This window comes from Palaemon carinicauda, chromosome 26 (genome assembly GCF_036898095.1).
Source record: "Palaemon carinicauda isolate YSFRI2023 chromosome 26, ASM3689809v2, whole genome shotgun sequence".
Lineage (NCBI taxonomy): Eukaryota > Metazoa > Arthropoda > Malacostraca > Decapoda > Palaemonidae > Palaemon > Palaemon carinicauda.
Genome location: NC_090750.1, coordinates 56,749,190 through 56,770,993, shown reverse-complemented (window position 1 = coordinate 56,770,993; position 21,804 = coordinate 56,749,190). Strand labels below are relative to the sequence as shown.

The 21,804-nt window shown below is 42.7% G+C and overlaps 1 protein-coding gene across 1 annotated transcript in view; it reads left to right on the top strand.

Moving 5' to 3' along the window:
- The window catches only part of LOC137619924 (high mobility group nucleosome-binding domain-containing protein 5-like), a 106,084-nt gene that overhangs the window by 14,278 nt on the left and 70,002 nt on the right, over positions 1-21,804 (top strand). Inside the window, exons 2-3 of the mRNA XM_068350207.1 lie at positions 6-343; positions 15,372-15,671. Of these exons, the coding sequence (XP_068206308.1) occupies positions 6-343; positions 15,372-15,671 (638 nt within the window). The remainder of the gene's footprint in view (positions 1-5; positions 344-15,371; positions 15,672-21,804) is intronic.

Here is a 21,804-nt window from a genome sequence, read left to right as displayed (position 1 = left end):
AATAGAAAACATAAGGAGAGTGGAAGGGAGGATGAAAAAACAGAACATGAGGGGAGTGGAAGGGAGGATGAAAAAACAGAACATAAGGAGAGTGGAAGGGAGGATGAAAAAGCGGAACATAAGATGAGTGGAAGGGAGGATGAAAAAGCAGAACATGAGGAGAGTGGAAGGGAGGATGAAAATACAGAACATGAGGAGAGTGGAAGGGATGATGAAAAAGCAGAACATAAGGAGAGTGGAAGGGAGGATGAAAAAGCAGAACTTGAGGAGAGAGGAAGGGATGATGAAAATACAGAACATGAGGAGAGTGGAAGGGAGGATGAAAATACAGAACATGAGGAGAGTGGAAGGGAGGATGAAAATACAGAACATGAGGAGAGTGGAAGGGAGGATGAAAATACAGAACATGAGGAGAGTGGAAAGGAGGATGAAAATACAGAACATGAGGAGAGTGGAAGGGAGGATGAAAATACAGAACATGAGGAGAGTGGAAGGGAGGATGAAAATACAGAATATGAGGAGAGTGGAAGGGAGGATGAAAATACAGAACATGAGGAGAATGCAAGGGAGGATAAATATCGAGAACATGAGGAGAATGCAAGGGAGGATGAAAATAGAGAACATGTGGAGAATGCAAGGGAGGATGAAAATACAGAACATGAGGAGAATGCAAGGGAGGATGAAAATAAAGAACATGAGGAGAAAGAATGCAAGGGAGGATGAAAATACAGAACATGAGGAGAAAGAATGCAAGGGAGGATGAAAATAGAGAACATGAGGCGAAAGAATGCAAGGGAGGATGAAAATACAGAACATGAGGAGAAAGAATGCAAGGGAGGATGAAAATACAGAACATGAGGAGAATGTAAGGGAGGATGAAAATACAGAACATGAGGAGAATGCAAGGGAGGATGAAAATACAGAACATGAGGGGAATGCAAGGGAGGATGAAAATACAGAACATAAGGAGAGTGGAAGGGAGGATGAAAATAGAGAACTTGAGGAGAATGCAAGGGAGGATGAAAATACAGAACATGAGGAGAATGGAAGGGATGATGAAAAAGCAGAACATAAGGAGAGTGGAAGGGATGATGAAAAAACAGAACATAAGGAGAGTGGAAGGGAGGATGAAAATAGAGAACATAAGGAGAGTGGAAGGGAGGATGAAAAAAAAGAACACGAGGAGAGTGGAAGGGAGGATGAAAATAGAAAACATAAGGAGAGTGGAAGGGAGGATGAAAAAACAGAACATGAGGAGAATGCAAGGGAGGATGAAAAAACAGAACATAAGGAGAGTGGAAGGGAGGATGAAAATAGAGAACATAAGGAGAGTGGAAGGGATGATGAAAAAAAAGAACATGAGGAGAGTGGAAGGGATGATGAAAAAGCAGAACATAAGGAGAGTGGAAGGGATGATGAAAAAACAGAACATAAGGAGAGTGGAAGGGAGGATGAAAATAGAGAACATAAGGAGAGTGGAAGGGAGGATGAAAAAAAAGAACATGAGGAGAGTGGAAGGGAGGATGAAAAAACAGAACATAAGGAGAGTGGAAGGGAGGATGAAAAAGCAGAACATAAGGAGAGTGGAAGGGATGATGAAAAAACAGAACATAAGGAGAGTGGAAGGGAGGATGAAAATAGAGAACATAAGGAGAGTGGAAGGGAGGATGAAAAAAAAGAACATGAGGAGAGTGGAAGGGAGGATGAAAAAACAGAACATAAGGAGAGTGGAAGGGAGGATGAAAAAGCAGAACATAAGGAGAGTGGAAGGGATGATGAAAAAACAGAACATAAGGAGAGTGGAAGGGAGGATGAAAATAGAGAACATAAGGAGAGTGGAAGGGAGGATGAAAAAAAAGAACATGAGGAGAGTGGAAGGGAGGATGAAAAAACAGAACATAAGGAGAGTGGAAGGGAGGATGAAAAAGCAAAACATAAGGAGAGTGGAAGGGATGATGAAAAAACAGAACATAAGGAGAGTGGAAGGGAGGATGAAAAAAACAGAACATGAGGAGAGTGGAAGGGAGGATGAAAAAGCAGGACATAAGGAGAGTGGAAGGGAGGATGAAAAAAACAGAACATGAGGAGAATGCAAGGGAGGATGAAAATACAGAACATGAGGAGAGTGGAAGGGAGGATGAAAAAAAAGAACATGAGGAGAGTGGAAGGGAGGATGAAAAAACAGAACATAAGGAGAGTGGAAGGGAGGATGAAAAAACAGAATATGAGGAGAGTGGAAGGGAGGATGAAAAAACAGAACATGAGGAGAGTGGAAGGGAGGATGAAAAAGCAGGACATAAGGAGAGTGGAAGGGATGATGAAAAAACAGAACATAAGGAGAGTGGAAGGGAGGATGAAAAAGCAGGACATAAGGAGAGTGGAAGGGAGGATGAAAAAACAGAACATGAGGAGAGTGGAAGGGATGATGAAAGAGCAGAACATAAGGAGAGTGGAAGGGAGGATGAAAAATGAAAAAACAGAACATGAGGAGAGTGGAAGGGATGATGAAAGAGCAGAACATAAGGAGAGTGGAAGGGAGGATGAAAAATGAAAAAACAGAACATGAGGAGAGTGGAAGGGATGATGAAAAAGCAGAACATAAGGAGAGTGGAAGGGATGATGAAAAAGCAGAACATGAGGAGAGTGGAAGGGATGATGAAAGAGCAGAACATAAGGAGAGTGGAAGGGAGGATGAAAAATGAAAAAACAGAACATGAGGAGAGTGGAAGGGATGATGAAAAAGCAGAACATAAGGAGAGTGGAAGGGATGATGAAAAAGCAGAACATGAGGAGAGTGGAAGGGAGGATGAAAAAAAAAAAAAACATGAGGAGAGTGGAAGGGATGATGAAAAAGCAGAACATGAGGAGAGTGGAAGGGAAGATGAAAAAAAAAAAACATGAGGAGAGTGGAAGGGATGATGAAAAAGCAGAACATAAGGAGAGTGGAAGGGAGGATGAAAAAACAGAACATGAGGAGAGTGGAAGGGATGATGAAAAAGCAGAACATGAGGAGAGTGGAAGGGAGGATGAAAATAGAGAACATAAGGAGAGTGGAAGGGAGGATGAAAAAGCAGAACATGAGGAGAGTGGAAGGGAGGAGGAAAAAACAGAACATGAGGAGAGTGGAAGGGATGATGAAAAAGCAGAACATGAGGAGAGTGGAAGGGAGGATGAAAAAAAAAAAAACATGAGGAGAGTGGAAGGGATGATGAAAAAGCAGAACATAAGGAGAGTGGAAGGGAGGATGAAAAAAACAGAACATGAGGAGAGTGGAAGGGATGATGAAAAAGCAGAACATGAGGAGAGTGGAAGGGAGGATGAAAATAGAGAACATAAGGAGAGTGGAAGGGATGATGAAAAAGCAGAACATGAGGAGAGTGGAAGGGAGGATGAAAAAAAAAAAAACATGAGGAGAGTGGAAGGGATGATGAAAAAGCAGAACATAAGGAGAGTGGAAGGGAGGATGAAAAAAACAGAACATGAGGAGAGTGGAAGGGATGATGAAAAAGCAGAACATGAGGAGAGTGGAAGGGAGGATGAAAAATGAAAAAACAGAACATGAGGAGAGTGGAAGGGATGATGAAAAAGCAGAACATGAGGAGAGTGGAAGGGAGGAGGAAAAAACAGAACCTGAGGAGAGTGGAAGGGATGATGAAAAAGCAGAACATAAGGAGAGTGGAAGGGAGGATGAAAAATGAAAAAACAGAACATGAGGAGAGTGGAAGGGATGATGAAAAAGCAGAACATGAGGAGAGTGGAAGGGAGGAGGAAAAAACAGAACATGAGGAGAGTGGAAGGGATGATGAAAAAGCAGAACATAAGGAGAGTGGAAGGGAGGATGAAAAATGAAAAAACAGAACATGAGGAGAGTGGAAGGGATGATGAAAAAGCAGAACATGAGGAGAGTGGAAGGGAGGAGGAAAAAACAGAACATAAGGAGAGTGGAAGGGATGATGAAAAAGCAGAACATAAGGAGAGTGGAAGGGAGGATGAAAAATGAAAAAACAGAACATGAGGAGAGTGGAAGGGATGATGAAAAAGCAGAACATGAGGAGAGTGGAAGGGAGGAGGAAAAAACAGAACATGAGGAGAGTGGAAGGGATGATGAAAAAGCAGAACATAAGGAGAGTGGAAGGGAGGATGAAAAAGCAGAACATGAGGAAAGTGGAAGGGAGGATGAAAAAACAGAACATAAGGAGAGTGGAAGGGATGATGAAAAAGCAGAACATAAGGAGAGTGGAAGGGATGATGAAAAAGCAGAACATAAGGAGAGTGGAAGGGAAGATGAAAAATGAAAAAACAGAACATGAGGAGAGTGGAAGGGATGATGAAAAAGCAGAACATGAGGAGAGTGGAAGGGAGGAGGAAAAAACAGAACATGAGGAGAGTGGAAGGGATGATGAAAAAGCAGAACATAAGGAGAGTGGAAGGGAGGATGAAAAAGCAGAACATGAGGAGAGTGGAAGGGAGGAGGAAAAAACAGAACATGAGGAGAGTGGAAGGGATGATGAAAAAGCAGAACATGAGGAGAGTGGAAGGGAGGAGGAAAAAGCAGAACATGAGGAGAGTGGAAGGGAGGAGGAAAAAACAGAACATGAGGAGAGTGGAAGGGATGATGAAAAAGCAGAACATAAGGAGAGTGGAAGGGAGGATGAAAAAACAGAACATGAGGAGAGTGGAAGGGAGGATGAAAAAGCAGAACATAAGGAGAGTGGAAGGGATGATGAAAAAGCAGAACATGAGGAGAGTGGAAGGGAGGATGAAAAAGCAGAACATGAGGAGAGTGGAAGGGAGGAGGAAAAAACAAAACATGAGGAGAGTGGAAGGGATGATGAAAAAGCAGAACATAAGGAGAGTGGAAGGGAGGATGAAAAAGCAGAACATGAGGAGAGTGGAAGGGAGGAGGAAAAAACAGAACATGAGGAGAGTGGAAGGGATGATGAAAAAGCAGAACATGAGGAGAGTGGAAGGGAGGAGGAAAAAGCAGAACATGAGGAGAGTGGAAGGGAGGATGAAAAAAAAAACATGAGGAGAGTGGAAGGGATGATGAAAAAGCAGAACATAAGGAGAGTGGAAGGGAGGATGAAAAAACAGAACATGAGGAGAGTGGAAGGGATGATGAAAAAGCAGAACATGAGGAGAGTGGAAGGGAGGATGAAAATAGAGAACATAAGGAGAGTGGAAGGGAGGATGAAAAAGCAGAACATGAGGAGAGTGGAAGGGAGGAGGAAAAAACAGAACATGAGGAGAGTGGAAGGGATGATGAAAAAGCAGAACATAAGGAGAGTGGAAGGGAAGATGAAAAAGCAGAACATGAGGAGAGTGGAAGGGAGGATGAAAAAACAGATCATGAGGAGAGTGGAAGGGATGATGAAAAAGCAGAACATAAGGAGAGTGGAAGGGAGGATGAAAAAACAGAACATGAGGAGAGTGGAAGGGAGGATGAAAAAACAGAACATGAGGAGAGTGGAAGGGATGATGAAAAAGCAGAACATAAGGAGAGTGGAAGGGAGGATGAAAATAGAAAACATAAGGAGAGTGGAAGGGAGGATGAAAAAACAGAACATGAGGAGAGTGGAAGGGAGGATGAAAAAACAGAACATGAGGAGAGTGGAAGGGAGGATGAAAAAACAGAACATGAGGAGAGTGGAAGGGAGGATGAAAAAGCAGAACATGAGGAGAGTGGAAGGGATGATGAAAAAGCAGAACATAAGGAGAGTGGAAGGGAGGATGAAAAAACAGAACATGAGGAGAGTGGAAGGGATGATGAAAAAGCAGAACATGAGGAGAGTGGAAGGGAGGAGGAAAAAGCAGAACATGAGGAGAGTGGAAGGGAGGATGAAAAAAAAGAACATGAGGAGAGTGGAAGGGATGATGAAAAAGCAGAACATAAGGAGAGTGGAAGGGAGGATGAAAAAACAGAACATGAGGAGAGTGGAAGGGATGATGAAAAAGCAGAACATGAGGAGAGTGGAAGGGAGGATGAAAAAGAGAACATAAGGAGAGTGGAAGGGAGGATGAAAAAGCAGAACATGAGGAGAGTGGAAGGGAGGATGAAAAACAGAACATGAGGAGAGTGGAAGGGATGATGAAAAAGCAGAACATAAGGAGAGTGGAAGGGAGGATGAAAAAGCAGAACATGAGGAGAGTGGAAGGGAGGATGAAAAAACAGAACATGAGGAGAGTGGAAGGGATGATGAAAAAGCAGAACATAAGGAGAGTGGAAGGGAGGATGAAAAAACAGAACATGAGGAGAGTGGAAGGGATGATGAAAAAGCAGAACATAAGGAGAGTGGAAGGGAGGATGAAAATAGAAAACATAAGGAGAGTGGAAGGGAGGATGAAAAAACAGAACATGAGGGGAGTGGAAGGGAGGATGAAAAAACAGAACATGAGGGGAGTGGAAGGGAGGATGAAAAAACAGATCATGAGGAGAGTGGAAGGGATGATGAAAAAGCAGAACATAAGGAGAGTGGAAGGGAGGATGAAAAAACAGAACATGAGGAGAGTGGAAGGGAGGATGAAAAAACAGAACATGAGGAGAGTGGAAGGGATGATGAAAAAGCAGAACTTGAGGAGAGAGGAAGGGATGATGAAAATAGAGAACATAAGGAGAGTGGAAGGGAGGATGAAAATAGAGAACATAAGGAGAGTGGAAGGGAGGATGAAAAAGCAGAACATGAGGAGAGTGGAAGGGAGGAGGAAAAAACAGAACATGAGGAGAGTGGAAGGGATGATGAAAAAGCAGAACATAAGGAGAGTGGAAGGGAAGATGAAAAAGCAGAACATGAGGAGAGTGGAAGGGAGGATGAAAAAACAGATCATGAGGAGAGTGGAAGGGATGATGAAAAAGCAGAACATAAGGAGAGTGGAAGGGAGGATGAAAAAACAGAACATGAGGAGAGTGGAAGGGAGGATGAAAAAACAGAACATGAGGAGAGTGGAAGGGATGATGAAAAAGCAGAACACAAGGAGAGTGGAAGGGAAGATGAAAAAGCAGAACATGAGGAGAGTGGAAGGGAGGATGAAAAAACAGATCATGAGGAGAGTGGAAGGGATGATGAAAAAGCAGAACATAAGGAGAGTGGAAGAGAGGAGGAAAAAACAGAACATGAGGAGAGTGGAAGGGAGGATGAAAAAACAGAACATGAGGAGAGTGGAAGGGATGATGAAAAAGCAGAACATAAGGAGAGTGGAAGGGAAGATGAAAAAGCAGAACATGAGGAGAGTGGAATGGAGGATGAAAAAACAGATCATGAGGAGAGTGGAAGGGATGATGAAAAAGCAGAACATGAGGAGAGTGGAAGGGATGATGAAAAAGCAGAACATAAGGAGAGTGGAAGGGAGGATGAAAAGACAGAACATGAGGAGAATGGAAGGGAGGATGAAAAAAAAGAACATGAGGAGAATGGAAGGGAGGAAGAAAAAAAAGAACATGAGGAGAGTGGAAGGGATGATGAAAAAACAGAACATAAGGAGAGTGGAAGGGAGGATGAAAAAACAGAACATAAGGAGAGTGGAAGGGAGGATGAAAAAACAGAACATAAGGAGAGTGGAAGGGAGGATGAAAAAACAGAACATAAGGAGAGTGGAAGGGAGGATGAAAAAACAGAACATAAGGAGAGTGGAAGGGAGGATGAAAATAGAGAACATAAGGAGAGTGGAAGGGAGGATGAAAATAGAGAACATAAGGAGAGTGGAAGGGAGGATGAAAAAACAGAACATAAGGAGAGTGGAAGGGAGGATGAAAAAACAGAACATAAGGAGAGTGGAAGGGAGGATGAAAAAACAGAACATAAGGAGAGTGGAAGGGAGGATGAAAAAACAGAACATAAGGAGAGTGGAAGGGAGGATGAAAAAGCAGAACATAAGGAGAGTGGAAGGGATGATGAAAAAGCAGAACATAAGGAGAGTGGAAGGGAGGATGAAAAAACAGAACATAAGGAGAGTGGAAGGGATGATGAAAAAACAGAACATAAGGAGAGTGGAAGGGATGATGAAAAAACAGAACATAAGGAGAGTGTAAGGGAGGATGAAAAAGCAGAACATAAGGAGAGTGGAAGGGATGATGGAAAAACAGAACATAAGGAGAGTGGAAGGGAGGATGAAAAAACAGAATATAAGGAGAGTGGAAGGGAGGATGAAAATAGAGAACATAAGGAGAGTGGAAGGGAGGATGAAAAAAAAGAACATGAGGAGAGTGGAAGGGATGATGAAAAAACAGAACATAAGGAGAGTGGAAGGGAGGATGAAAAAACAGAACATAAGGAGAGTGGAAGGGAGGATGAAAAAACAGAACATAAGGAGAGTGGAAGGGAGGATGAAAAAACAGAACATAAGGAGAGTGGAAGGGAGGATGAAAAAACAGAACATAAGGAGAGTGGAAGGGATGATGAAAAAACAGAACATAAGGAGAGTGGAAGGGAGGATGAAAAAACAGAACATAAGGAGAGTGGAAGGGAGGATGAAAAAACAGAACATAAGGAGAGTGGAAGGGAGGATGAAAAAACAGAACATAAGGAGAGTGGAAGGGAGGATGAAAAAACAGAACAAAAGGAGAGTGGAAGGGATGATGAAAAAACAGAACATAAGGAGAGTGGAAGGGAGGATGAAAATAGAGAACATAAGGAGAGTGGAAGGGATGATGAAAAAACAGATCATAAGGAGAGTGGAAGGGAGGATGAAAATAGAGAACATAAGGAGAGTGGAAGGGAGGATGAAAAAACAGAACATAAGGAGAGCGGAAGGGAGGATGAAAAAACAGAACATAAGGAGAGTGGAAGGGAGGATGAAAAAGCAGAACATAAGGAGAGTGGAAGGGAGGATGAAAATAGAGAACATAAGGAGAGTGGAAGGGAGGATGAAAAAACAGAACATAAGGAGAGTGGAAGGGAGGATGAAAATAGAGAACATAAGGAGAGTGGAAGGGAGGATGAAAAAACAGAACATAAGGAGAGTGGAAGGGAGGATGAAAAAGCAGAACATAAGGAGAGTGGAAGGGAGGATGAAAATAGAGAACATAAGGAGAGTGGAAGGGAGGATGAAAAAACAGAACATAAGGAGAGTGGAAGGGAGGATGAAAATAGAGAACATAAGGAGAGTGGAAGGGAGGATGAAAAAACAGAACATAAGGAGAGTGGAAGGGAGGATGAAAATAGAGAACATAAGGAGAGTGGAAGGGAGGATGAAAAAACAGAACATAAGGAGAGTGGAAGGGAGGATGAAAAAACAGAACATAAGGAGAGTGGAAGGGATGATGAAAAAACAGAACATAAGGAGAGTGGAAGGGAGGATGAAAATAGAGAACATAAGGAGAGTGGAAGGGAGGATGAAAATAGAGAACATAAGGAGAGTGGAAGGGAGGATGAAAAAACAGAACATAAGGAGAGTGGAAGGGAGGATGAAAAAACAGAACATAAGGAGAGTGGAAGGGAGGATGAAAAAGCAGAACATAAGGAGAGTGGAAGGGAGGATGAAAATAGAGAACATAAGGAGAGTGGAAGGGAGGATTAAAAAACAGAACATAAGGAGAGTGGAAGGGAGGATGAAAATAGAGAACATAAGGAGAGTGGAAGGGAGGATGAAAAAACAGAACATAAGGAGAGTGGAAGGGAGGATGAAAAAACAGAACATAAGGAGAGTGGAAGGGAGGATGAAAATAGAGAACATAAGGAGAGTGGAAGGGAGGATGAAAAAACAGAACATAAGGAGAGTGGAAGGGAGGATGAAAAAACAGAACATAAGGAGAGTGGAAGGGAGGATGAAAAAACAGAACATAAGGAGAGTGGAAGGGAGGATGAAAAAACAGAACATAAGGAGAGTGGAAGGGATGATGAAAAAACAGAACATAAGGAGAGTGGAAGGGAGGATGAAAATAGAGAACATAAGGAGAGTGGAAGGGAGGATGAAAATAGAGAACATAAGGAGAGTGGAAGGGAGAATGAAAAAACAGAACATAAGGAGAGTGGAAGGGAGGATGAAAAAACAGAACATAAGGAGAGTGGAAGGGAGGATGAAAATAGAGAACATAAGGAGAGTGGAAGGGAGGATGAAAAAACAGAACATAAGGAGAGTGGAAGGGAGGATGAAAAAACAGAACATAAGGAGAGTGGAAGGGAGGATGAAAAAACAGAACATAAGGAGAGTGGAAGGGAGGATGAAAAAGCAGAACATAAGGAGAGTGGAAGGGATGATGAAAAAACAGAACACAAGGAGAGTGGAAGGGAGGATGAAAAAGCAGGACATAAGGAGAGTGAAAGGGAGGATGAAAAAGCAGAATATAAGGAGAGTGGAAGGGAGGATGAAAAAACAGAACATAAGGAGAGTGGAAGGGAGGATGAAAAAACAGAACATAAGGAGAGTGGAAGGGAGGATGAAAATAGAGAACATAAGGAGAGTGGAAGGGAGGATGAAAAAACAGAACATAAGGAGAGTGGAAGGGAGGATGAAAATAGAGAACATAAGGAGAGTGGAAGGGAGGATGAAAAAACAGAACATAAGGAGAGTGGAAGGGAGGATGAAAAAGCAGAACATAAGGAGAGTGGAAGGGATGATGAAAAAACAGAACATAAGGAGAGTGGAAGGGAGGATGAAAAAGCAGGACATAAGGAAAGTGAAAGGGAGGATGAAAAAGCAGAATATAAGGAGAGTGGAAGGGAGGATGAAAAAACAGAACATAAGGAGAGTGGAAGGGAGGATGAAAAAACAGAACATAAGGAGAGTGGAAGGGAGGATGAAAATAGAGAACATAAGGAGAGTGGAAGGGAGGATGAAAAAACAGAACATAAGGAGAGTGGAAGGGAGGATGAAAAAACAGAACATAAGGAGAGTGGAAGGGAGGATGAAAATAGAGAACATAAGGAGAGTGGAAGGGAGGATGAAAAAACAGAACATAAGGAGAGTGGAAGGGAGGATGAAAAAGCAGAACATAAGGAGAGTGGAAGGGATGATGAAAAAACAGAACATAAGGAGAGTGGAAGGGAGGATGAAAAAGCAGAACATAAGGAGAGTGGAAGGGAGGATGAAAATAGAGAACATAAGGAGAGTGGAAGGGAGGATGAAAATAGAGAACATAAGGAGAGTGGAAGGGAGGATGAAAAAGCAGGACATAAGGAGAGTGAAAGGGAGGATGAAAAAGCAGAATATAAGGAGAGTGGAAGGGAGGATGAAAAAACAGAACATAAGGAGAGTGGAAGAGAGGATGAAAAAACAGAACATAAGGAGAGTGGAAGGGAGGATGAAAATAGAGAACATAAGGAGAGTGGAAGGGAGGATGAAAAAAAAGAACATGAGGAGAGTGGAAGGGATGATGAAAAAACAGAACATAAGGAGAGTGGAAGGGAGGATGAAAAAACAGAACATGAGGAGAGTGGAAGGGAGGATGAAAAATGAAAAAACAGAACATGAGGAGAGTGGAAGGGATGATGAAAAAGCAGAACATGAGGAGAGTGGAAGGGAGGATAAAAAATGAAAAAACAGAACATGAGGAGAGTGGAAGGGATGATGAAAAAGCAGAACATGAGGAGAGTGGAAGGGAGGAGGAAAAAACAGAACCTGAGGAGAGTGGAAGGGATGATGAAAAAGCAGAACATAAGGAGAGTGGAAGGGAGGATGAAAAATGAAAAAACAGAACATGAGGAGAGTGGAAGGGATGATGAAAAAGCAGAACATGAGGAGAGTGGAAGGGAGGAGGAAAAAACAGAACATGAGGAGAGTGGAAGGGATGATGAAAAAGCAGAACATAAGGAGAGTGGAAGGGAGGATGAAAAATGAAAAAACAGAACATGAGGAGAGTGGAAGGGATGATGAAAAAGCAGAACATGAGGAGAGTGGAAGGGAGGAGGAAAAAACAGAACATAAGGAGAGTGGAAGGGATGATGAAAAAGCAGAACATAAGGAGAGTGGAAGGGAGGATGAAAAATGAAAAAACAGAACATGAGGAGAATGGAAGGGATGATGAAAAAGCAGAACATGAGGAGAGTGGAAGGGAGGAGGAAAAAACAGAACATGAGGAGAGTGGAAGGGATGATGAAAAAGCAGAATATAAGGAGAGTGGAAGGGAGGATGAAAAAGCAGAACATGAGGAGAGTGGAAGGGAGGATGAAAAAACAGAACATAAGGAGAGTGGAAGGGATGATGAAAAAGCAGAACATAAGGAGAATGGAAGGGATGATGAAAAAGCAGAACATAAGGAGAGTGGAAGGGAGGATGAAAAATGAAAAAACAGAACATGAGGAGAGTGGAAGGGAGGATGAAAAAACAGAACATGAGGAGAGTGGAAGGGATGATGAAAAAGCAGAACATAAGGAGAGTGGAAGGGAGGATGAAAAAGCAGAACATGAGGAGAGTGGAAGGGAGGATGAAAAAACAGAACATAAGGAGAGTGGAAGGGATGATGAAAAAGCAGAACATAAGGAGAATGGAAGGGATGATGAAAAAGCAGAACATAAGGAGAGTGGAAGGGAGGATGAAAAATGAAAAAACAGAACATGAGGAGAGTGGAAGGGAGGAGGAAAAAACAGAACATGAGGAGAGTGGAAGGGATGATGAAAAAGCAGAACATAAGGAGAGTGGAAGGGAGGATGAAAAAGCAGAACATGAGGAGAGTGGAAGGGAGGATGAAAAAACAGAACATAAGGAGAGTGAAAGGGATGATGAAAAAGCAGAACATAAGGAGAATGGAAGGGATGATGAAAAAGCAGAACATAAGGAGAGTGGAAGGGAGGATGAAAAATGAAAAAACAGAACATGAGGAGAATGGAAGGGATGATGAAAAAGCAGAACATGAGGAGAGTGGAAGGGAGGAGGAAAAAACAGAACATGAGGAGAGTGGAAGGGATGATGAAAAAGCAGAACATAAGGAGAGTGGAAGGGAGGATGAAAAAGCAGAACATGAGGAGAGTGGAAGGGAGGATGAAAAAACAGAACATAAGGAGAGTGGAAGGGAGGATGAAAAAACAGAACATAAGGAGAGTGGAAGGGAGGATGAAAAAGCAGAACATGAGGAGAGTGGAAGGGAGGATGAAAAAACAGAACATAAGGAGAGTGGAAGGGAGGATGAAAAAGCAGAACATGAGGAGAGTGGAAGGGAGGAGGAAAAAACAGAACATGAGGAGAGTGGAAGGGATGATGAAAAAGCAGAACATGAGGAGAGTGGAAGGGAGGAGGAAAAAGCAGAACATGAGGAGAGTGGAAGGGAGGATGAAAAAAAAAACATGAGGAGAGTGGAAGGGATGATGAAAAAGCAGAACATAAGGAGAGTGGAAGGGAGGATGAAAAAACAGAACATGAGGAGAGTGGAAGGGATGATGAAAAAGCAGAACATGAGGAGAGTGGAAGGGAGGATGAAAATAGAGAACATAAGGAGAGTGGAAGGGAGGATGAAAAAGCAGAACATGAGGAGAGTGGAAGGGAGGAGGAGAAAACAGAACATGAGGAGAGTGGAAGGGATGATGAAAAAGCAGAACATAAGGAGAGTGGAAGGGAAGATGAAAAAGCAGAACATGAGGAGAGTGGAAGGGAGGATGAAAAAACAGATCATGAGGAGAGTGGAAGGGATGATGAAAAAGCAGAACATAAGGAGAGTGGAAGGGAGGATGAAAAAACAGAACATGAGGAGAGTGGAAGGGAGGATGAAAAAACAGAACATGAGGAGAGTGGAAGGGATGATGAAAAAGCAGAACATAAGGAGAGTGGAAGGGAGGATGAAAATAGAAAACATAAGGAGAGTGGAAGGGAGGATAAAAAAACAGAACATGAGGGGAGTGGAAGGGAGGATGAAAAAACAGAACATGAGGGGAGTGGAAGGGAGGATGAAAAAACAGATCATGAGGAGAGTGGAAGGGATGATGAAAAAGCAGAACATAAGGAGAGTGGAAGGGAGGATGAAAAAACAGAACATGAGGAGAGTGGAAGGGAGGATGAAAAAACAGAACATGAGGAGAGTGGAAGGGATGATTTAAAAGCAGAACTTGAGGAGAGAGGAAGGGATGATGAAAATAGAGAACATAAGGAGAGTGGAAGGGAGGATGAAAATAGAGAACATAAGGAGAGTGGAAGGGAGGATGAAAAAGCAGAACATGAGGAGAGTGGAAGGGAGGAGGAAAAAACAGAACATGAGGAGAGTGGAAGGGATGATGAAAAAGAAGAACATAAGGAGAGTGGAAGGGAAGATGAAAAAGCAGAACATGAGGAGAGTGGAAGGGAGGATGAAAAAACAGATCATGAGGAGAGTGGAAGGGATGATGAAAAAGCAGAACATAAGGAGAGTGGAAGGGAGGATGAAAAAACAGAACATGAGGAGAGTGGAAGGGAGGATGAAAAAACAGAACATGAGGAGAGTGGAAGGGATGATGAAAAAGCAGAACACAAGGAGAGTGGAAGGGAAGATGAAAAAGCAGAACATGAGGAGAGTGGAAGGGAGGATGAAAAAACAGATCATGAGGAGAGTGGAAGGGATGATGAAAAAGCAGAACATAAGGAGAGTGGAAGGGAGGATGAAAAAACAGAACACGAGGAGAGTGGAAGGGAGGATGAAAAAACAGAACATGAGGAGAGTGGAAGGGATGATGAAAAAGCAGAACATAAGGAGAGTGGAAGGGAAGATGAAAAAGCAGAACATGAGGAGAGTGGAAGGGAGGATGAAAAAACAGATCATGAGGAGAGTGGAAGGGATGATGAAAAAGCAGAACATAAGGAGAGTGGAAGGGAGGATGAAAAAACAGAACATGAGGAGAGTGGAAGGGAGGATGAAAAAACAGAACATGAGGAGAGTGGAAGGGATGATGAAAAAGCAGAACATAAGGAGAGTGGAAGGGAGGATGAAAATAGAAAACATAAGGAGAGTGGAAGGGAGGATGAAAAAACAGAACATGAGGGGAGTGGAAGGGAGGATGAAAAAACAGAACATGAGGGGAGTGGAAGGGAGGATGAAAAAACAGAACATGAGGGGAGTGGAAGGGAGGATGAAAAAACAGATCATGAGGAGAGTGGAAGGGATGATGAAAAAGCAGAACATAAGGAGAGTGGAAGGGAGGATGAAAAAACAGAACATGAGGAGAGTGGAAGGGAGGATGAAAAAACAGAACATGAGGAGAGTGGAAGGGATGATTTAAAAGCAGAACTTGAGGAGAGAGGAAGGGATGATGAAAATAGAGAACATAAGGAGAGTGGAAGGGAGGATGAAAAAACAGATCATGAGGAGAGTGGAAGGGATGATGAAAAAGCAGAACATAAGGAGAGAGGAAGGGAGGATGAAAAAACAGAACATGAGGAGAGTGGAAGGGAGGATGAAAAAACAGATCATGAGGAGAGTGGAACGGAGGATGAAAATAGAAAACATAAGGAGAGTGGAAGGGAGGATGAAAAAACAGAACATGAGGGGAGTGGAAGGGAGGATGAAAAAACAGAACATAAGGAGAGTGGAAGGGAGGATGAAAAAGCGGAACATAAGATGAGTGGAAGGGAGGATGAAAAAGCAGAACATGAGGAGAGTGGAAGGGAGGATGAAAATACAGAACATGAGGAGAGTGGAAGGGATGATGAAAAAGCAGAACATAAGGAGAGTGGAAGGGAGGATGAAAAAGCAGAACTTGAGGAGAGAGGAAGGGATGATGAAAATACAGAACATGAGGAGAGTGGAAGGGAGGATGAAAATACAGAACATGAGGAGAGTGGAAGGGAGGATGAAAATACAGAACATGAGGAGAGTGGAAGGGAGGATGAAAATACAGAACATGAGGAGAGTGGAAAGGAGGATGAAAATACAGAACATGAGGAGAGTGGAAGGGAGGATGAAAATACAGAACATGAGGAGAGTGGAAGGGAGGATGAAAATACAGAATATGAGGAGAGTGGAAGGGAGGATGAAAATACAGAACATGAGGAGAATGCAAGGGAGGATGAATATCGAGAACATGAGGAGAATGCAAGGGAGGATGAAAATAGAGAACATGTGGAGAATGCAAGGGAGGATGAAAATACAGAACATGAGGAGAATGCAAGGGAGGATGAAAATAAAGAACATGAGGAGAAAGAATGCAAGGGAGGATGAAAATACAGAACATGAGGAGAAAGAATGCAAGGGAGGATGAAAATAGAGAACATGAGGCGAAAGAATGCAAGGGAGGATGAAAATACAGAACATGAGGAGAAAGAATGCAAGGGAGGATGAAAATACAGAACATGAGGAGAATGTAAGGGAGGATGAAAATACAGAACATGAGGAGAATGCAAGGGAGGATGAAAATACAGAACATGAGGGGAATGCAAGGGAGGATGAAAATACAGAACATAAGGAGAGTGGAAGGGAGGATGAAAATAGAGAACTTGAGGAGAATGCAAGGGAGGATGAAAATACAGAACATGAGGAGAATGGAAGGGATGATGAAAAAGCAGAACATAAGGAGAGTGGAAGGGATGATGAAAAAACAGAACATAAGGAGAGTGGAAGGGAGGATGAAAATAGAGAACATAAGGAGAGTGGAAGGGAGGATGAAAAAAAAGAACATGAGGAGAGTGGAAGGGAGGATGAAAATAGAAAACATAAGGAGAGTGGAAGGGAGGATGAAAAAACAGAACATGAGGAGAATGCAAGGGAGGATGAAAAAACAGAACATAAGGAGAGTGGAAGGGAGGATGAAAATAGAGAACATAAGGAGAGTGGAAGGGAGGATGAAAAAAAAGAACATGAGGAGAGTGGAAGGGATGATGAAAAAGCAGAACATAAGGAGAGTGGAAGGGATGATGAAAAAACAGAACATAAGGAGAGTGGAAGGGAGGATGAAAATAGAGAACATAAGGAGAGTGGAAGGGAGGATGAAAAAAAAGAACATGAGGAGAGTGGAAGGGAGGATGAAAAAACAGAACATAAGGAGAGTGGAAGGGAGGATGAAAAAGCAGAACATAAGGAGAGTGGAAGGGATGATGAAAAAACAAAACATAAGGAGAGTGGAAGGGAGGATGAAAATAGAGAACATAAGGAGAGTGGAAGGGAGGATGAAAAAAAAGAACATGAGGAGAGTGGAAGGGAGGATGAAAAAACAGAACATAAGGAGAGTGGAAGGGAGGATGAAAAAGCAGAACATAAGGAGAGTGGAAGGGATGATGAAAAAACAGAACATAAGGAGAGTGGAAGGGAGGATGAAAATAGAGAACATAAGGAGAGTGGAAGGGAGGATGAAAAAAAAGAACATGAGGAGAGTGGAAGGGAGGATGAAAAAACAGAACATAAGGAGAGTGGAAGGGAGGATGAAAAAGCAAAACATAAGGAGAGTGGAAGGGATGATGAAAAAACAGAACATAAGGAGAGTGGAAGGGAGGATGAAAAAGCAGGACATAAGGAGAGTGGAAGGGAGGATGAAAAAAACAGAACATGAGGAGAATGCAAGGGAGGATGAAAATACAGAACATGAGGAGAGTGGAAGGGAGGATGAAAAAAAAGAACATGAGGAGAGTGGAAGGGAGGATGAAAAAACAGAACATAAGGAGAGTGGAAGGGAGGATGAAAAAACAGAATATGAGGAGAGTGGAAGGGAGGATGAAAAAACAGAACATGAGGAGAGTGGAAGGGAGGATGAAAAAGCAGGACATAAGGAGAGTGGAAGGGATGATGAAAAAACAGAACATAAGGAGAGTGGAAGGGAGGATGAAAAAGCAGGACATAAGGAGAGTGGAAGGGAGGATGAAAAAACAGAACATGAGGAGAGTGGAAGGGATGATGAAAGAGCAGAACATAAGGAGAGTGGAAGGGAGGATGAAAAATGAAAAAACAGAACATGAGGAGAGTGGAAGGGATGATGAAAGAGCAGAACATAAGGAGAGTGGAAGGGAGGATGAAAAATGAAAAAACAGAACATGAGGAGAGTGGAAGGGATGATGAAAAAGCAGAACATAAGGAGAGTGGAAGGGATGATGAAAAAGCAGAACATGAGGAGAGTGGAAGGGATGATGAAAGAGCAGAACATAAGGAGAGTGGAAGGGAGGATGAAAAATGAAAAAACAGAACATGAGGAGAGTGGAAGGGATGATGAAAAAGCAGAACATAAGGAGAGTGGAAGGGATGATGAAAAAGCAGAACATGAGGAGAGTGGAAGGGAGGATGAAAAAAAAAAAAAACATGAGGAGAGTGGAAGGGATGATGAAAAAGCAGAACATGAGGAGAGTGGAAGGGAAGATGAAAAAAAAAAAACATGAGGAGAGTGGAAGGGATGATGAAAAAGCAGAACATAAGGAGAGTGGAAGGGAGGATGAAAAAACAGAACATGAGGAGAGTGGAAGGGATGATGAAAAAGCAGAACATGAGGAGAGTGGAAGGGAGGATGAAAATAGAGAACATAAGGAGAGTGGAAGGGAGGATGAAAAAGCAGAACATGAGGAGAGTGGAAGGGAGGAGGAAAAAACAGAACATGAGGAGAGTGGAAGGGATGATGAAAAAGCAGAACATGAGGAGAGTGGAAGGGAGGATGAAAAAAAAAAAAAACATGAGGAGAGTGGAAGGGATGATGAAAAAGCAGAACATAAGGAGAGTGGAAGGGAGGATGAAAAAAACAGAACATGAGGAGAGTGGAAGGGATGATGAAAAAGCAGAACATGAGGAGAGTGGAAGGGAGGATGAAAATAGAGAACATAAGGAGAGTGGAAGGGAGGATGAAAAAGCAGAACGTGAGGAGAGTGGAAAGGAGGAGGAAAAAACAGAACATGAGGAGAGTGGAAGGGAAGATGAAAAAGCAGTACATGAGGAGAGTGGAAGGGAGGATGAAAAAACAGATCATGAGGAGAGTGGAAGGGATGATGAAAAAGCAGAACATAAGGAGAGTGGAAGGGAGGATGAAAAAGCAGAACATAAGGAGAGTGGAAGGGAGGATGAAAAAACAGAACATAAGGAGAGTGGAAGGGAGGATGAAAAAACAGAACATAAGGAGAGTGGAAGGGAGGATGAAAAAGCAGAACATAAGGAGAGTGGAAGGGAGGATGAAAAAACAGAACATAAGGAGAGTGGAAGGGATGATGAAAAAGCAGAACATGAGGAGAGTGGAAGGGAGGATGAAAATAGAGAACATAAGGAGAGTGGAAGGGATGATGAAAAAGCAGAACATGAGGAGAGTGGAAGGGAGGATGAAAATAGAGAACATAAGGAGAGTGGAAGGGAGGATGAAAAAACAGAACATAAGGAGAGTGGAAGGGAGGATGAAAAAGCAGAACATAAGGAGAGTGGAAGGGAGGATGAAAAAACAGAACATGAGGAGAGTGGAAGGGAAGATGAAAAAGCAGAACATGAGGAGAGTGGAAGGGAGGATGAAAATAGAGAACATAAGGAGAGTGGAAGGGAGGATGAAAAAGCAGAACATGAGGAGAGTGGAAGGGATGATGAAAAAGCAGAACATGAGGAGAGTGGAAGGGAGGATGAAAAAAAAAAAAAACATGAGGAGAGTGGAAGGGATGATGAAAAAGCAGAACATAAGGAGAGTGGAAGGGAGGATGAAAAAGCAGAACATAAGGAGAGTGGAAGGGAGGATGAAAAAGCAGAACATAAGGAGAGTGGGAGGGAGGATGAAAAAACAGAACATGAGGAGAGTGGAAGGGATGATGAAAAAGCAGAACATGAGGAGAGTGGAAGGGAGGATGAAAATAGAGAACATAAGGAGAGTGGAAGGGAGGATGAAAAAGCAGAACATGAGGAGAGTGGAAGGGAGGAGGAAAAAACAGAACATGAGGAGAGTGGAAGGGAAGATGAAAAAGCAGAACACGAGGAGAGTGGAAGGGAGGATGAAAAAACAGATCATGAGGAGAGTGGAAGGGATGATGAAAAAGCAGAACATAAGGAGAGTGGAAGGGAGGATGAAAAAGCAGAACATAAGGAGAGTGGAAGGGAGGATGAAAAAACAGAACATAAGGAGAGTGGAAGGGAGGATGAAAAAAACAGAACATAAGGAGAGTGGAAGGGAGGATGAAAAAGCAGAACATAAGGAGAGTGGAAGGGAGGATGAAAAAACAGAACATAAGGAGAGTGGAAGGGATGATGAAAAAGCAGAACATGAGGAGAGTGGAAGGGAGGATGAAAATAGAGAACATAAGGAGAGTGGAAGGGATGATGAAAAAGCAGAACATGAGGAGAGTGGAAGGGAGGATGAAAATAGAGAACATAAGGAGAGTGGAAGGGAGGATGAAAAAACAGAACATAAGGAGAGTGGAAGGGAGGATGAAAAAGCAGAACATAAGGAGAGTGGAAGGGAGGATGAAAAAACAGAACATAAGGAGAGTGGAAGGGATGATGAAAAAGCAGAACATGAGGAGAGTGGAAGGGAGGATGAAAATAGAGAACATAAGGAGAGTGGAAGGGAGGATGAAAAAGCAGAACATGAGGAGATTGGAAGGGAGGAGGAAAAAACAGAACATGAGGAGAGTGGAAGGGAAGATGAAAAAGCAGAACAGGAGGAGAGTGGAAGGGAGGATGAAAAAACAGATCATGAGGAGAGTGGAAGGGATGATGAAAAAGCAGAACATAAGGAGAGTGGAAGGGATGATGAAAAAACAGAACATAAGGAGAGTGGAAGGGAGGATGAAAAAGCAGAACATAAGGAGAGTGGAAGGGAGGATGAAAAAACAGAACATAAGGAGAGTGGAAGGGAGGATGAAAAAAACAGAACATAAGGAGAGTGGAAGGGAGGATGAAAAAGCAGAACATAAGGAGAGCGGAAGGGAGGATGAAAAAACAGAACATAAGGAGAGTGGAAGGGAGGATGAAAAAGCAGAACATAAGGAGAGTGGAAGGGATGATGAAAAAACAGAACATAAGGAGAGTGGAAGGGATGATGAAAAAGCAGAACATAAGGAGAGTGGAAGGGATGATGAAAAAACAGAACATAAGGAGAGTGGAAGGGAGGATGAAAAAGCAGAACATAAGGAGAGTGGAAGGGAGGATGAAAAAACAGAACATAAGGAGAGTGGAAGGGAGGATGAAAAAACAGAACATGAGGGGAGTGGAAGGGAGGATGAAAAAACAGAACATAAGGAGAGTGGAAGGGAGGATGAAAAAGCGGAACATAAGGAGAGTGGAAGGGAGGATGAAAAAGCAGAACATGAGGAGAGTGGAAGGGAGGATGAAAATACAGAACATGAGGAGAGTGGAAGGGATGATGAAAAAGCAGAACATAAGGAGAGTGGAAGGGAGGATGAAAAAGCAGAACTTGAGGAGAGAGGAAGGGATGATGAAAATACAGAACATGAGGAGAGTGGAAGGGAGGATGAAAATACAGAACATGAGGAGAGTGGAAGGGAGGATGAAAATACAGAACATGAGGAGAGTGGAAGGGAGGATGAAAATACAGAACATGAGGAGAGTGGAAGGGAGGATGAAAATACAGAACATGAGGAGAGTGGAAGGGAGGATGAAAATACAGAACATGAGGAGAATGCAAGGGAGGATGAAAATACAGAACATGAGGAGAATGCAAGGGAGGATGAAAATAAAGAACATGAGGAGAAAGAATGCAAGGGAGGATGAAAATACAGAACATGAGGAGAAAGAATGCAAGGGAGGATGAAAATAGAGAACATGAGGCGAAAGAATGCAAGGGAGGATGAAAATACAGAACATGAGGAGAAAGAATGCAAGGGAGGATGAAAATACAGAACATGAGGAGAATGTAAGGGAGGATGAAAATACAGAACATGAGGAGAATGCAAGGGAGGATGAAAATACAGAACATGAGGGGAATGCAAGGGAGGATGAAAATACAGAACATAAGGAGAGTGGAAGGGAGGATGAAAATAGAGAACTTGAGGAGAATGCAAGGGAGGATGAAA